Raw genomic sequence first — 16,510 nt, 5'->3', positions numbered from 1 at the left:
GCAACTATTTATACAGGTAGTCCTCTACTTACGACCACAACTGAGCCCAAAATTTATGTTGCCAAGTAAGAAATTATTAAGTGAGCTTTGCCCCATTTTATGACTTTTCTTGCCACAGTTGTTAAGTGAATCCCTGCAGCTGTTAAATTAGTAACATGGCTGTTAAGTGAATCCGGCTGGAAACTAATCAAGGAGAGAAGCAACCAAGAACTAAGGAGAAACTTCCTGACAGTTAGAACAATTAACCAGTGGAACAACCCGCCTCCAGAAGCGGTGAATGCTCCAACACTGGAAGTTTTTAAGAAGAGACTGGACAGCCATTTGTCCGAAATGGTATAGGGTTTCCTGGCTGAGCAGGGGGTTGGACTAGATGACCTCCAAGGTCCCTTCCAACTTTATCATTATTACTATTATGGATCATCACACAGTCAGCCAGATGTTCAGACTGGATTTGGCATTTTGTCTACCTATCGAGTCCTTACCCAGGACCTGGGATAGGCAGATGTGGATGTTTGATGGTATTACAGGTATCGTCGCAGAATGGAAGCAGTTCTTAGTAAAGCCGCCTTTTGCAATTGACTAATAGCGAATTACAGAATAACAGAATTGAAATAGACCTTGTGCTCCTGTTGTATTATTATTATTATTATTATTATTATTATTATTATTATTACTATTATTATTATTGAAACATGGTTCTGAGGGACACCGGAATGGCCGAGTCAACCCAGCGGCTGTCCCAATACCACAGGTTTGCCATGTAAAGTAGAATCATCCCTGCAGTCTGTAAACCACGATTCATAGTACTATATTCTGAGAAACAAATGTGCAACTCTGGCAAGGTTTGTAGTGTGCCCCCCTCCTTAATGTGGACTAGATGGCCTCCAAGGTCTATTTCAATTCTGTTATTCTGTAATTCAGTTAATCCTGGGAACGGAAAACCAAAGAAGAGTAAATTGAATGGAATTCCCCCCAGTACAGAACGATATTGACATGCTGGTTCTATGTTAACATGCTTAACCTGGGTCTAAATTAAATACATTTGGGGATTGTGTACCACATATTGAATCATAAACTATATTATACCAATCAGCTGTCTTAGCAAATATTCAGATAGAGCAGGGGTGTCAAACTCAATTTCACTGAGGGCTGCATCAGTATTGCGGTTGCCCTCGGGGGCAGGTGGGTGTGGCCAGGGTGGGTGTGGCCTACTGGGTGGGCGTGGATGGAGTGGGTGTGGCCTACTGGGTGGGTGTGGCCAACTCTACATCGTTCGCGTCAAGGGGGCCTGTGGGGGCCTGGGCAGGAGTGGGAAGATCTGAGGGTCTCTGACAGAAGGGGGGGGGACCGGGGCAGAGCCCATCAAGCCGGGTTTTGTGAAGTAGGCGAGGGCCATTTGCTGGCCACTTCCAGGCGATGGTGCATTTCTTCATTCCTCACAAAGGGTGACCCCTCCCCAGCATGCACCCAGGGGTGGGGCCGACATGGCAGGGGCTGGTTCCTCGCTGTTTCTAGATGGCCTCGTAGAGCTAAGACTGAATGCGTTTCGGCATAGATGGCCACCACAAAATTGTACATTGGCTCCCGGCCAGCCTGGGCCAGGGCCAAAGCAACAGGGGGTGTTCCCTCACTGGTTCCAGGATGGTTTCGTGGGCCACATGAAACCACGTCGCAGGCCACATCCAGCCCCCGGGCCTTGTGTTTGACATGTCTGAGATAGAAAAACAAGCCCATCCTGTGAGCATTTTGGTGTTGGCTTAGCATGCTGCGTGAACTCAATTATAGCAATCATAAACCATGGTCTACAGCTTGAACATTATCTATAAATCCAGCCATTGCAGCTTCCTTAATAAACCATGATTTAAAAAAAATCACTAGATGTGAACTCAGCTGTTAAATTCTCATGTTCCTCTAGGCTTAAACTAAGTCCTATTTAACACGCTGGTGCAGTGTCTGCATTAATCACACGATCCATTTCGAGCTTATTGTCAGCCGTGCCGTCTGTTCCCCAAGTGACGTTGCCCGGATCCTCCTTGGGGTCAGTCCGGATTGCCTCAGCCTTCCCCAGGACGGACATCAGCTGCACCCAGAAGAAGGCCTGGCGACTGGGCTCCGGAGGCCACTCTAAGTAAGTCCGTTTGCTGAGCATCTTCCTCAGTCTACAAAATTTATTAGGCAGAGCTTGGGGGTCAATGGCTTCCTTGACCACCAGGACCACGTCCTCGAAGCTCAGCCCCACTGCCCGCTGGTGGGCAAAGTAAAGCTCGTAATTGCACCAGTCGCTGTCGACAAAGCTGCGCGAGAGAACAAAAATGATTTTGCGGCTGTTTTCAATGTTCTCGATGATGTTGTCAATGATCCACCGCCCGGGTGTGAAATCTCGCTCGTGAATGCAGATCCGGTACGGCGGGGTGGAGGCCTCCAGCCTCTGGAGCAGCTCCCGCCTGACCCAGTCTGCATCGGAGCAGCTGTACGAGATGAAGGCGTGGTAGGCGAAACCTCGTATCGGTGAGGAGTGGCGGGCCCGATACTTGGAACGCACAATTTGAGCGGTGGCCTTGAGGTACCAGGGGACATTGAACCACCAACACAAGACCATGATGACGGTCAGCACAACGGCTGTGATGGAGACAGCAATGGCCACCACCACCATGACGTTACATTGGGTCAGCCTCGGCGCATAAGCCATCACAGCCATATCCAGGAGGGGCTCGGGGTGATAACAGGTCCACCCGTTGGGCCAGTCCACAATCTTCAACTTGCCATTCTTCAAGGTCTCCTGAAGGAAGCCGTAGAGGTCACAGACGCAATGGTAAGGATTGTTCCCCGCTTTCAGCTGTGTGAGCTGAGGCATGTTCATAAAGGAACCTTTGCTGATGACACCAAAGGAGTTACCATCCACCGCCAAAACCCTGAGATTTGGACATCTCCATTCCGTCGGGATAAACTTGATCTTGTTCCCGCTCAGCCGCAGCTCCTGAAGGTCAACTGCAACCTCAAAATAGCTCATCTCCAGGCGCTCCAACTGAGAGTAGGACAAATCCAGGAACTGCAACGTGATGGGAAGGCACTTGAAGATCTCCATTGTGACGACATTGTAAGCCAAATCCAACCAGACGAGAGTGGGGCTCCAAACACACGGCAAATCCTTACAGATCCCGATTTGATTGTGGCTCAGATCTAGCTTAGATAGCCGGGGCCAGCTGGACGTCAGCTTGGAAATTATGCCCAGGTAGGTTAATCCGTTGTTGCTAAGATTGAACTGCTCCAGCCTGGGCATGATTCCTTGATAGAGACAGCCTTCATTGTAGATGTAGCCATCTAATAAGCGATTACTAGAAACATCCAGGGCCACCACGTTCCTCATTTGCCCCCAGGCATCGCAGGGCACAAAATTAAAGTTAACATTGAGGATACTAAGGTACGTAACTCCGGCAAACCAAGTAAATGTCCAGTCAAAACGCAAAATGTCAGGGTTGCTGATGTCCTTCAACAACAAATGGCGAAGAGTCAGGTTGGCGATGCCAGCTTCAGGAGGCTTCCACTTGGGAGAGCGGGCGAAATCGATCGCGATGAAGGAGAGGTCTCGCACCCGAGACTTCTGGACGTTTAAGAGGACCAAACGCAGCAGGTTCTCGTTGAATTTCCCCCTGTAGAAGACCAGCTTTTCCACTTCGACCTCGGGCAAGCTGGCAAACAGGTCCGTGGAATCGGTGTAGTAGGTGAACTCAAAGAGGTTACGGAAGCGGAGGTACTGGAGCTGCTTCCCCTTCAAGTCACCGAACATAAGGGGCAACGCCTCCGGGTTTCTATCCAGGGCAATGTCACACCAAAATTCGGTGGTGTTGAGCTTAGAGAAGGCCCCTTGTTGATACTCGGTCAAACCGGACGCGGTTTTCAGGAAGAACTTCTTCAACGGAAGGTCCTTCAAAGGAGCAAAGTCTTCACTGCCCACCTTGTAAATAACAGGGCCGCCCAGGGACAACTCTTCAAGGTTCTTCAGGGAGCTGAACACCCCATCCAGCCTTGAGAGAGGATAAAGATTGTTGGAGATGGACAAGGCGGTGAGCTTCTTCAACGGCGTCAACGCCCGAGAAGGGATCTCTCCCAGGGAGTTGTTGAAGAGACTCAGTTTCTCTAGAAGGACGTTGGATGCAAAGGAGTCGTTGGCGATAGAGAAGATGTGGTTGTAACCCAGATCTAGCTCTTTCAGCTGCGTCAAAGCAGAGAAGTCTGCAGAATCAATCTGTTCTATCTTATTGTAGGACAGGTCCAATTTCTCCAGAGTGCTGGGAAGGTCCTGAGGGACTTGGAGCAAGTTTTGGCCTCGGCAAGGAGCGACGGTGTTGGAGACAATCTGGCAAGGAGACGTCATGGCACGCTGGGCCCAACCCAGGAATACCAAGCACAGAACCAGGAAGAGGTCCGCCAGTGGGGAAGATCCCATGCCAGTTCTTCACATTTTCCAATACTTCTGTCCTAGGCAGAGAAGAAAAACAAAATGGAAGGCAGTCAATGTGGATTTTCCCCAGGGAGGGGAAAAAAAAAATCTTCCCCTCTATCTTTCTCTCACCATTATTACTACATTCAGTGGAAATAAAGAATTGGAATTAGAATAATAGAGTTGGAAGGGACCTTGTAGGTCATCTAGTCCAACCCCCCTCCAAGCAGGAGACCCTACACCAGGGGTAGGCCACCTTGGCTCTTTTATGACTGGTGGACTTCAACTCCCAGAATTCCTGAGCCAGCATGGCTCAGCTTGGAAACCTCTCCCTTTCCCCTCAGCATGGCTGGCTCATGAATTCTGGGAATTGAAGTCCATGAGTCACAAAAGAGCCAAGGATGCCTACCCCTAGGGCTAGGCCTGTATTTCTCAACCTTGGCCACTGGAGATGGGTGGACTTCAACTCCCAGAATTCCTGAGCCAGCCACGCTGAGGGGAAAGGGAGAGTTTCCAAGCTGAGCCATAGTGGCTCAGGAATTCTGGGAGTTGAAGTCCACGAGTCATAAAGCAGCCTAGGCCTAGGCCAGGCGTAGGCCACCTTGGCTCTTTTAGGACTGGTGGACTTCAACTCCCAGAATTCCTGAGCCAGCCATGCTGAGGGGAAAGGGAGAGGTTTCCAAGCTGAGCCAGGCTGGCTCAGGAATTCTGGGAGTTGAAATCCACGAGTCGTGAAGGGGCCAAAGTTCCTCCATGTTGGCTCAGGAATTCTGGGGGTTGAAGTCCACGAGTCATAAAAGAGCCAAGGTTGCCTACCCCTGGACTAGGAGGTGCACCACTTAGAACAGGAGAACTTAGGCCAGGGGTAGGCAACCTTGCCCCTTTTCTGACTCGTAGACTTCAACTCCCAGAATTCCTGAGCCAGCATGGCTCAGCTTGGAAACCTCCCTTTCCCCTCATCATGGCTGGCTCAGGAAGGAGGCTGATGCCTGCAGCAGCTGTTCTTCCCTGGCAAAGTTTACACCTGCTTGCTCGCAGTGAACGACAAAGCCAAGATTATGTTTACAGCAGGCGGGGCAAAATTTGTTCCCGGGTTCTGCGCAATCTTCCAGGCAATGAACAATGGGAGATAATTGAGCCTCCCCCCTGCCCCCTCCAGTTCCAGGAACTCCGAATCAATGGTGAGAAAACCTGTCAGATCTGCTATCTTTGGCTTGGCCCCTTACTGTGGAGGGAGGAAGAATCCAATTATATTTCATTTCTAGTTATCGACTATGGAAAACCCCATTTCTGCCCCCTCTGGATTCTGTCATACTACGAAGGGGAAGGGGGGTGAGCAAAGGGGTTTTATGGCTCTCACTTCCTTCGTTACAACTTCAAAGGGACTGAATGTGGATCTCACCAAGAGGACTGACCATAACAATATGGCCATCGCCTTTCATCTACTCCTCTCTGAAGTCTCCCTTCTGCCGGTCGAGAGGAAAAGGGGGTGGAAATGTAACGCCTGGGATTGTCACTGGAAGGACGGTGGGGTGGGGGCTGCTTGGGACCCCTTAAAACCTTGGATGGTAGGGGTTGGCCCCTCAGATCCTATCGAGAACGCCAGCAACCATCTTCTCTTAATAAAGATGCCTGTTGGAAGAGATATTCCAAGAGTTCTGTCTTCTTTACAGCCCTCTCTAAGCAGTTTATAGAATCAGCCTATTGCCCCCAACCCCATTATACTGATTTCAGAAGGCTGGAAGGCAGAGTTAGCCTCGATCCGGCGAGAATCGAACTGCTGGCAGTGGGCAGAATTAGAAATAGAAATTAGGCTTATATCCTGCTTCACAGTGCTTTACAGCCTCCTCTAAGTGGTTTCTAGAGTCAGCCTATTTGCCCCCAACCCCATTTTACCGACCTTGAAAGGATAGAAGGCTGAGACAATCTTGAGCCGGTCCGGATCGAACTGCTGGCAGTGGGCAGAATTAGCCTGCAATGCTGCATTCTAACCACTGCGCTACCACGGCTCCTCATGGGCGCTAAGCATGTATTGGGGTAGAGATGAGAAACAAGGAGGGGGGGGGAAATGACAGGCTGAGAAAGCAGCCCGTCCCAATCTTTGAGGCTGTGAAACTTGGGAATGGAATGCGAATTGCAACAGACATCCCAGCAGTTCCCAAAACACTTAAGACAGCACAGATAAACTGGTCAAGGGGTGGGGGGAGGTCAGGACGAAGGGAAAAAGTTTGTAAACTTTTGTGCGGGAACTTTAACCCTAGTTTTGCTTTTTGTTTGCAATTACTAATCCTTAGTAAAAGAACCTATCGCTTTAATCAAATGGAGTCGAGGGTCTTTCTTTCCTAGGGACCCAGCTGGGGCAGCAGGTCTGACACATCCTGGAAAGCATCTAGAGCACCACAGGTCCTTGGCAATGAAATCCCTGAAGTCTTGTTTTAGACTAGACTAGACTAGACTAGACTAGACTAGAATAGAATAGAATAGAATAGAATGGAATAACAGAACAGAACAGAACAGAATAGAATAGAATAGAATAGAATAGAATAGGATAGAATAACAGAACAGAATAGAACAGAATAGAATAGAATAGAGTAATAATAGAATAGAACAGAACAAAACAAAACAGAATAGAATAGAACAGAACAGAATAATAGAATAGAATAGAATAGAATAATAGAACAGAACAGAACAGAATAGAGTAATAATAGAAAAGAATAGAACAGAATAGAATAACAGAACAGAATAGAGTAACAATAGATGAGAACAGAATAGAATAGAAGAACAGAACAGAATAGAATAGAGCTGGAAGGGACCTTGGAGGTCTTCTAGTCCAGCCCCCTGCTCAAGCAGGAGAACCTATCACACCAAGTATTAGTACCGCTTTATAAAACCCTTTAGTGAGACCACATCTGGAAGAACTTCATCCAGTTTTTGTCACATTATTAAAAGATTTTTGAGACCTTGGAAAAAGTTCAGAGATCAAATCACCCGCAAAGGAGGTCCAGCTTTTCCCCAGATTCCCTCCCCTCCAATTTTATTAGCCTCTTAAATGCAACATTCCAAATGAAAGGTTAAGGCAGAGGCTCATGACCAACGAAGCCTAACTTTAATCACGAATGAGTGATCAAGAATACAGTGGATCTTATCATGACCATCAAACCACTGAGTTCCTCCTCCAACATTCTTGGCTTCAACAAACAATCGGGAACAAACAACAAAAAATGCCGCTGCTTGCCAAAATTTGCTTTCCTGGACTCTCAGTGCACCTGCAAAGGATCATCTGATCTGCACCCTCCACTTATGGAATCTAGTCTTTTAGGCAGAAAAGCTCCCCCCCTCAGAAAAAGGGACATGGGGCTAAGTGCCCCCCAGTCTGAAGAAAGAGAAGAAGCCTGCACCATGAAGGTGGAGTTAAAGAGTTTGCATTCACATAGCATATATAATAATAATAATAATAATAATAATAATAATAATAATAATAATAATAATAATAATAATAATAATAATAATAATAATAATAAAAAAAGTTGGAAGGGACCTTGGAGGTCATCATGTCCAACCCCCTGCTCAGGCAGGAAACCCTATACCATTTCTGACAAATGGCTGTCCAGTCTCTTCTTAAAAACTTCCAGTGTTGGAGCATTCACCGCTTCTGGAGGCAGGTTGTTCCACTGGTTAATTGTTTGCATTGTCAGGAAATTTCTCCTTAGTTTTAGGTTGCTTCTCTCCTTGTTTAGTTTCCATCCGTTGCTTCTTGTCCTGCCTTCCGGCGCTTTGGAGAATAGCTTGACTCCCTCTTCTTTGGGGCAGCCCCTGAGATACTGGAACACTGCTATCCTGTCCCCCCTCGTCCTTCTCTTCATTAAACTAGACATTCCCAATTCCAGCAACTGTTCCTTATATGTTTTAGCCTCCAGTCCCCTGATCATCTTTGTTGCTCTTCTTTCTAGAGTCTCAGCATCTTTTTTACATTGCGGTGACCAAAACTGGATGCAGTATTCCAAGTGTGGCCTTACCAAGGCCTTGTAAAGTGGTATTAACACTTTACTTATTTATTTACCCATGTGAGCTAATCCTAGTTTACACAATTAATTCAACGTTTTGAGACTGCCGGCAGGAGAGAACCAAAATTCTTCAAGGGGAAATAAAGCACGTCTGAGGTTTGTGAACTATCTTGCATTATTTTTTTTTAAAAAAATCATAATACAGGTAATCCCCGATTTACAACAGTTCACTTAGTGACCGTTCAGCACTGAAAAAAGCAACGTATGACCATTTTTCACACTTAACGACTGTTGCAGCCTCCCCCTGGTCACGTCATCAAAATTTGGACACTCGGCAACTGACTCGCATTTATGACGGCTGTTTGTGTCCAATGGTCAAGCAATCCCCTTTGGCGACCTTTTGACAAGCAAAGTCAATCGGACCGCCGGATTCACTTAACAACCGGGTTACTAACTTATCCACTGCAGCGATTCACCTAACAACGCTGCCAAGAAAGGTCATAAAATGAGGCAAAACTCACTTAACAAATCTCTCATTTAAATGTCTCCATTGTGGTCGTAAGTCAAGGACTCTCTGTAGAGTCTCACTTAAATGTCTCAATTGTTGTCGTAAGTCGAGGACTCTGTAGAGTCTCACTTAAATGTCTCAATTGTGGTCGTAAGTCGAGGACTCTCCGTAGAGTCTCACTTAAATGTCTCAATTGTGGTCGTAAGTCAAGGACTCTCTGTAGAGTCTCACTTAAATGTCTCAATTGTGGTTGTAAGTCGAGGACTCTCTGTAGAGTCTCACTTAAATGTCTCAATTGTGGTCGTAAGTCAAGGACTCTCTGTAGAGTTTGCACAAGCGGCTAAACTTCAAACCTGAGTTAGCAAACTGCAGTATATTCATATGGAACCACATCACACGATGGTCTCGTTCACACAATACATGAAGACAAGGATTGAGTTTAACAACCTGTTCAACCACAAGCAACTCAGCCATTTTACACCTTATTTTGGCATGTTGTGTGGACCCTGCCAGAAATGCTAGCAGGTTATTCTTCTTTGGAAGCCAGCACAAAGCTGTCAAACAAGCCATGGAAAGCCACCAACCGATTCTGGGATGGCCGGCCAAGCTACCTCACAGGGCTACTGTAAGAAAGGGTGTGTTATACGACTGTCTCTAAAATGAAATAGAAAGCTAAGAGAGAAAGATTTCAAACAAATTAGCCAGCCAGACAAAAACTATAGTGTCTGTTAAGTTACAGTAGTTCCTCCCTGCAGTGAACATCATCCTGTTTTGGTCACTACGATGTAAAAAAGATGATGTGACTCTAGAAAAGAGTTCAGAGAAGAGCAACAAAGATGATCAGGAGACTGGAGGCTAAAACATACAAGGAAAATTGCTGGAATTGGGTATGTCTACTTTAATGAAGAGAAGGACAAGGGGGGGACATGATAGCAGGATTCCAATATCTCAGGGGCTGCCCTAAAGAAGAGGGAGTCAAGCTATTCTCCAAAGTGCCTGAAGGCAGGACAAGAAACAACGGATGGAAACTAACCAAAGAGAGAAGGACTGGGGGGGGGGGACATGATAGCAGGGTCCCAATATTTGAGGGGCTGCCACAAAGAGGAGGGGGTTGAGTTATTCTCCAAAGCACCAGAGGGCAGGACAAGAAACACTGGATGGAAACTAATCAAGGAGAGAAGCAACCTGGAATTAAGAAGAAATTTCCTAACAGAGCAATTAACCAGTGGAACAACATGCCTCCAGAAGTTGTGAGTGCTCCAACACTGGAAGTTTTTAAGAAGAGACTGGACAGCCATTTGTCTGAAATGGTATAAGGTTTCCTGCCTAAGCAGGGGGTTGGACTAGAAGACCTCCAAGGTCCTTTCCAACTCTGCTATTCTGTTATACTAAATTAAGGCAAAGCAAAAAGTTTGGTAAAACGTAATAAAGATAAAGCAATGATCAGGTTAACTCCTTACTGCAATGTAAACAGTTTAAAGGCTTTAGTAATCCATTCGCTCCATGATCTCCTATGCAACCCACATACTCACCGATGTCTAGACGCTTATAAACTCACAAAGGATTCAGATGTTTGGCAACTGACTCATATATATGACGGCTGCAGTGTCCCGGGGAGGTCATGTGACCCCCTTTTGCGACCTTCTGACAACCAAAGTCAATGGGGGAAGCTGGCTCCACTGAACCACCGTGTGAATAACTTAACAACTGCAGGGATTCACTTAACAATTGTAGCGAAAGGTCGTAAAATGGGGGCAAAACTCATTTAACTGTCTCGCTTAGCAACAGAATTTTTCAGTTCAATTGTGGCCATAAGTCAAGGATTATCTGTATCTACATTCCCATGTAATATTTACAAACACCCCGCCCCCTCCTGTAGGGAGACTCACACTGCATTAAGACACACACACACACACACACACACACACACACACACACACACACACACGATTTGAGGGCTGCTGTCTGGCACCCAAATCTGGACCCTGGGAGTTTGGGAAGCCAGGGGGTGGGCTTCCTCCCTAGAGGTTTTTAAGACGGGACCGGATGGCCACTTGTCTGAAAATAGGGGGGGCTGGACTAGATGACCTCCAAGGTCCCTTTCAACCCTGTTATTCTATCAGGGCCGCCTGTTTGAGAAGGAGGCTGGACTGGATGGCCTCCAAGGTACCTTCCAACTCTATCTTTCCATGATTCTGTAAGGGTCTCCTGCTTGAGCAGGGGGCTGGCCTAGATGACCTCCGAGGTCCCTTCCAACTGTCGTTCTGATTCTGTAAGGGTCTCCTGCTTGAGCAGGGGGGCTGGACTAGATGACCTCCGAGGTCCCTTCCAACTGTCGTTCTGATTCTGTCAAGGGGGCTGGACTAGATGACCTCCAAGGTCCCTTCCAACTGTCGTTCTGATTCTGTAAGGGTCTCCTGCTTGAGCAGGGGGCTGGACTAGATGACCTCCGAGGTCCCTTCCAGCTCTGTCGTACTATAATATGCACAGCAGCGTTCACAAAACTACCCGCTGAGGTTTGCAAAAGGCTTCCCGGTTTTACCATCCCGGGAACACAAGTGAAAACTGTGATTTGTGAAAAAAAGAAAAAGAAAAAAAGGGGGTAAACAAACCACGGCTTAAGAAGGCGCGCAAACCCAAGTTGGGGCTGGTTTCCCCAGCGCCCTTAACTCAGATCTTCGCCCCCGATTGCGAACACTTAACTCAGTTGCGGAGTATACAAACGGACCGCACGAAAGATAACCCCGGGATTCCCAATAGCCCAAAAGGGGTGGATGCAGCCGCCGGGCCCTCCACTGACCTGGTTCAGCATGACGTGTGAACGGGGCTCAGATGCCCGCAGAAACACCCCCTGCAACGGCAGTCAAGCCCCCTCGGGGTCGAGTCGACGCGGGTCGTCGGGACGAGCGCTCCGGGATCGCTTGTTCCGGGCGGGATCAGCTGGAAGCGCAGCGAGCAGCACCTACTATTCTCGCCCACAGGCGGCGCCAGAGAGGCGTCTGTCCGCTAAGGGGCTTCACCGGGGATGCCCCGCCCACTTCCAGAAAGGAGCTGCCAGGAGCTTCGAACCCGTCCGTAAAGCACATCGCCCCCCCAGTAACTCCGAGGAAAGGGGCGTGGCTCGCTCTTAAAGGGCCAGCTCCTTTTATTCCTCCTCGGCTCCCATTGACTTCTTGAGCCGGGGCGCTCTTGCGGACGTTGGAAAGCGACCCATTAGGGAAGCTGCTCAGTCAATCAATCAGAACAGAGCTGGAAGAGACCTTGGAGGTCTTCTAGTCCAGCCCCCCCCCCCCTGCTCAAGCAGGAGACCCTATACCAGGGGTAGGCAACCTTGGCTCTTTTATGACTCGTGGACTTCAACCCAGAATTCCTGAGCCAGCCATGCTGAGGGGAAAGGGAGAAGTTTCCAAGCTGAGCCATGCTGGCTCAGGAATTCTGGGAGTTGAAGTCCACGAGTCATAAAAGAGCCCAGGTTGCCTACCCCTGCTGTATACCCATATGGGACAAATGGCTGTCCAGTCTCTTCTTAAAAACATCCAGTGATGGAGTGTCCACCACTTCTGGTGGCCAGCTGTTCCACTGGTTAATTATTCTCACTGTTAGGAAGTTTTGCCTTAGTTCCGAGTTGCTTCTCTCCTTGGTTAGTTTCAATCCATTGTTTCTTGCCTTGCCTTCTGGTGCTTCCCCCCTCTTTCTTTGTGGCAGCCCCTCAAATATTGGAAAACAGCCAATCCTTCTCTTTGTTAAGCTAACCACACCTAGTTCCCTTAATCATTCCTAGTATGGTTTAACCTCCAGTTCCCTAACAGACTAACACAGTCCGAAGGGACCTTGGAGGTCATCTAGTCCAACCCCCTGCTCAGACAGGAAACCCTATACCATTTTAGACAAGTGGTTGTTCAGTCTCTTCTTAAAAAACTTCCAGTGTTGGAGCATTCACTGCTTCTGGAGGCAGGTGGTTCCACTGGTTAATGGTTCTCACTGTCAGGAAGTTTCTCCTTAGTTCTAGATTGCTTCTCTCCTTGGTGAGTTTCCACCCGTTGCTTCTTGTCCTGCCTTCAGGTGAGTTAAGTTCCCTGGCATTATTAAAGTAGGCTATACCTACTGATGTTGCACCTGTCGGGTGACTGCCTGCCCACCTGCTTGCCAAAAAGAGAGAAGGAACTGCCTTGGCAGAAGGAAGCTATTTCCCATCTCTGCCAAAAGGCTGCTTGTCCCACTCAGTGGGGGAAACTCAGTTCCCTTGGAAGAAAAAGGCCGAAATTCACCTTTCTTAAGTTTGTGCAAAGCGAAAGAGCAATATTCAAACACTCGGCCCTTTCCAGGAACAAATGAATTTCAGATCAAAACACCCTGATTGCATCTTCCCAGAGCTCATCTCAGCCAGGCTGGCACCCTGAACAAGGGTGGGGCACTCAAACTTCTGCCCTTTTGGATTCCCAGCTTGGCGTTTTATTTATTTTTAATTACATCTTCGGTATATAGTTTAATGAAGAGAAGGCCGAGGGGGGGGGGGACATGATAGCAGTGTTCCAATATCCTAGGGGCTGCCCCAAAGAAGAAGGAGTCAAGCTGTTCTCCAAAGCAGCTGAAGGCAGGACAAGAAGCAACGGATGGAAACTAATCAAGGATTAGTTTAAACTCCCAACTTTTATTGTTTTATCCAAGTATAAAATATAAAGGGAAATAGAAATACGAAATTTCAAGTCCATCCCCCTGCTCAGGCAGGTAACCCTACACCATTTTGGACAAATGGCTGTCCAGTTTCTTCTTAAAAACTTCCCGTGTTGGAGCATTCACCGCTTCTGGAGGCAGGTTGTTCCACTGGTTAATTGTTCTCACTGTCAGGAAGTTTCTCCTTAGTTCTAAATCTCTCCTTGATTAATTTCCATCCGTTGCTTCTTGTCCTGCCTTCGGGCGCTTTGGAGAATAGCTTGACTCCCTCTTCTTTGGGGCAGCCCCTGAGATATTGGAAGACTGCTATCATGTCCCCCCTCGTCCTTCTCTTCATTAAACTAGACACACCCAATTCCAGCAACCGTTCCTGATATGTTTTAGCTTCTAGCCCCCCCGATCATCTTTGTTGCTCTTCTCTGCACTCTTTCCAGAATCTCAACATCTTTTTTACATCGTGGTGACCAAAACTGGATGCAATATTCCAGGTGTGGCCTTACCAAGGCATTCATTAAACTAGACATACCCAATTCCAGCAACCGTTCTTCATATCTTTTAGCCTCCAGTCCCCCGATCATCTTTGTTGCTCTTCTCTGCACTCTTTCTAGAGTCTCAACATCTTTTTTACATCGCGGTGACCAGTTGCAAGGCTCTTTCTAGCCGTGTTCAGAGTGCATCTCCAAAGCATCAGGAAAATGGCCATTCTGCACAGGGAACTTGTTTCTTGCCTCTCCTCTTCCCCCCACCGTCCTTGGGTTGTGAGTTTCACAAATATGTGAACGCAGCCTCTAAGACTGTGCATGACGTACCTGCAATAAAAGCACGGAGGCTTTTCTGGAGATCGTGCAGGCGCAAGAGAGCAGGACAGGCCAGTTTGATTGTTCTCCTCTCTCTGTCCTGGATGCGTGGTGCCCGCATGGCCTGTTCCAGGAAACTCAGAACAGGTCCTCATTTCTTGAAAGGGCGAGGCTGTTCAGTACCTGCCATTCTTTCTCTCTCCTAAAAGAATGAAGCCGTGGCAGATTTAAGACTCGCAGAATGTATTTTGCTGGCATCCGTCTTGCAGCTCGCACAGTTACAGAATTAAAAAATGCTTTTGAGTGCATTCTGGCTGCAAACATCTGGGTAGGCTTCAGATGGCAGCACTGAACTTTTCTTTAAGGCCTGTGCTGCCACCTACAGGTCCTTCAGAATGTTTGCAGGTTTTAAACCATGATGGTCAATTTGCAAGGGATCCGAATCAAAACTGAACAAAGATTTGGTTTAGTGAACTTTGCTGTTACTCTCTCTCTCTGTGTGTGGCTGTATGTGTGTGTGTGCGCATGCATGCCTGTGTATATACCTAAAGATGTTATGAATAAATATAAATAGACACAACATATGCCACTAGTAGTTATAACTCTGTGGTTACTGCAGGGGTCTCCAAACTTGGCTGCTTTAAGACTTGTGGACTTCAATTCCCAGAAGGCTGAGGAATTCTGGGAGTTGAAGTCCACAAGTCTTAAAGCGGCCAAGTTTGGAGACCCCTGGGTTAATACAAAACACGGGATTCTAAACTTGGATTAACAATGCACAATTGCTGCGGTCAGAAAACATGTTATGGCTTAAGGCAGTGGTTCTCAACCTTTTTAATGCCGCGACCCCCCAACCGGTCGTAAGTCGAGGACGACTCAACCGGTCGTAAGTCGAGGACGACTCAACCGGTGCAGCACCGTTTGCAGAATGGGGCTTTTGGTGGGCTCAGCAGGGCAGAGACAGGCTGGACAATTCCTATTGGCTTTGGAAAGCCAATAGAATTAGACTCTATTCAAGAGAGTCTATTCTATTGGCTTTCAAAAGCCAATAGAATAAAAGGGAGTAGCACAGCTAAGGAAAAGGGGGAAAAAAATGGTGGACTGCGTTGTTTGGCGACCCCCGTGAAATGGTCGTTCGACCCCAAATGCGGTCCCGACCCACAGGTTGAGAACCACTGGCTTAAGGTGTCGATGGTTCATCCAGCATGCTCAGAGAAGGGATACATCACAAGGCTTTGACTTCGGAACTGGCAGGTAAAGAAAGCCGATTCCTGGATCCTTCCTGGTTCTCTGAAAGAGAACTACAGTCCCAAAGGTGGTTTTTCAGGAGGCAACTGGACTTTCTGGTTTCTCTTTGAAGACATTTCACTTCTCATCCAAGAAGCTTCATCGGCTCTGACTGCCAGGAACTTTCTCCTTAGTTCTCGGTTGCTTGTCTCCTTGATTAGTTTCCATCCATTGGAAACTAATGGGTAATCATTTAAGGAGGAATTTCCTGACAGTGAGAACAATTAATCAGTGGAACAACTTGCTCCAACAGTGGAAGTTTTTAAGAAGAGACTGGACAACCATTTGTCTGGAATAGAATAGGGTTTCCTGCCTGAGCAGGGGGTTGGACTAGAAGACCTCCAAGGTCCCATTCTATTCTATTCTATTCTATTCTATTCTATTCTATTCTATTCTATTCTATTCTATTCTATTCTATTCTATTCTACTTTCCATTCCATTCCATTAAATTAGGATCCTAGGCCAGCCACTTCAAGAGGGAGCAACCCATCCTGCGTCTTCTGTTAAGATCTTGCAAGGGCAGGGGGTTGGACTAGAAGACCTCCAAGGTCCCTTCCAACACTGTCTATTCTATTCTATTCTATTCTATTCTATTCTATTCTATTCTATTCTATTCTATTCTATTCTATTCTATTCTACTCTACTCTACTCTACTCTACTCTACTCTACTCTACTCTACTCTATTCCATTCCATTCCATTCCATTCCATTCTATTCTATTCTGGTGTTTTGGAGAATAGGTCAACCCCCTCTTCTTTGTGGCAGCCCCTCAAGTAAGGAAAGACTGCTATCATGTCACTCCT

At 47.2% G+C, this 16,510-nt stretch overlaps 2 protein-coding genes across 5 annotated transcripts in view; both read right to left on the bottom strand.

Moving 5' to 3' along the window:
- Nucleotides 1-12,138, bottom strand: part of ITGA10 (integrin subunit alpha 10) — a 79,113-nt gene extending 66,975 nt beyond the window's left edge. Inside the window, exon 1 of the mRNA XM_039358423.1 lies at nt 11,754-12,138. The gene's annotated coding sequence lies outside the window, so the exon portion shown is untranslated. The remainder of the gene's footprint in view (nt 1-11,753) is intronic.
- The window catches only part of LOC120314888 (toll-like receptor 2), a 28,072-nt gene continuing 13,054 nt past the window's right edge, over nt 1,493-16,510 (bottom strand). For 2 of the 4 annotated variants that reach the window (XM_039358429.1, XM_039358430.1), the window contains exon 3: nt 1,493-4,479. In XM_039358429.1, the coding sequence (XP_039214363.1) occupies nt 1,934-4,447 (2,514 nt within the window). In that variant the 5' untranslated portion in view covers nt 4,448-4,479 and the 3' untranslated portion in view covers nt 1,493-1,933. Of the gene's footprint in view, nt 4,480-4,573; nt 4,593-5,843; nt 5,861-16,510 lie in introns of those variants that run through there. The other 2 variants (XM_039358431.1, XM_039358432.1) reach the window with 2 other exon arrangements.

Source organism: Crotalus tigris, unplaced genomic scaffold, assembly GCF_016545835.1.
Source record: "Crotalus tigris isolate CLP2741 ecotype Arizona unplaced genomic scaffold, ASM1654583v1 scf7180000019021.11574027:1482141, whole genome shotgun sequence".
Lineage (NCBI taxonomy): Eukaryota > Metazoa > Chordata > Lepidosauria > Squamata > Viperidae > Crotalus > Crotalus tigris.
This window is presented reverse-complemented; position numbering and strand designations above follow the sequence as displayed.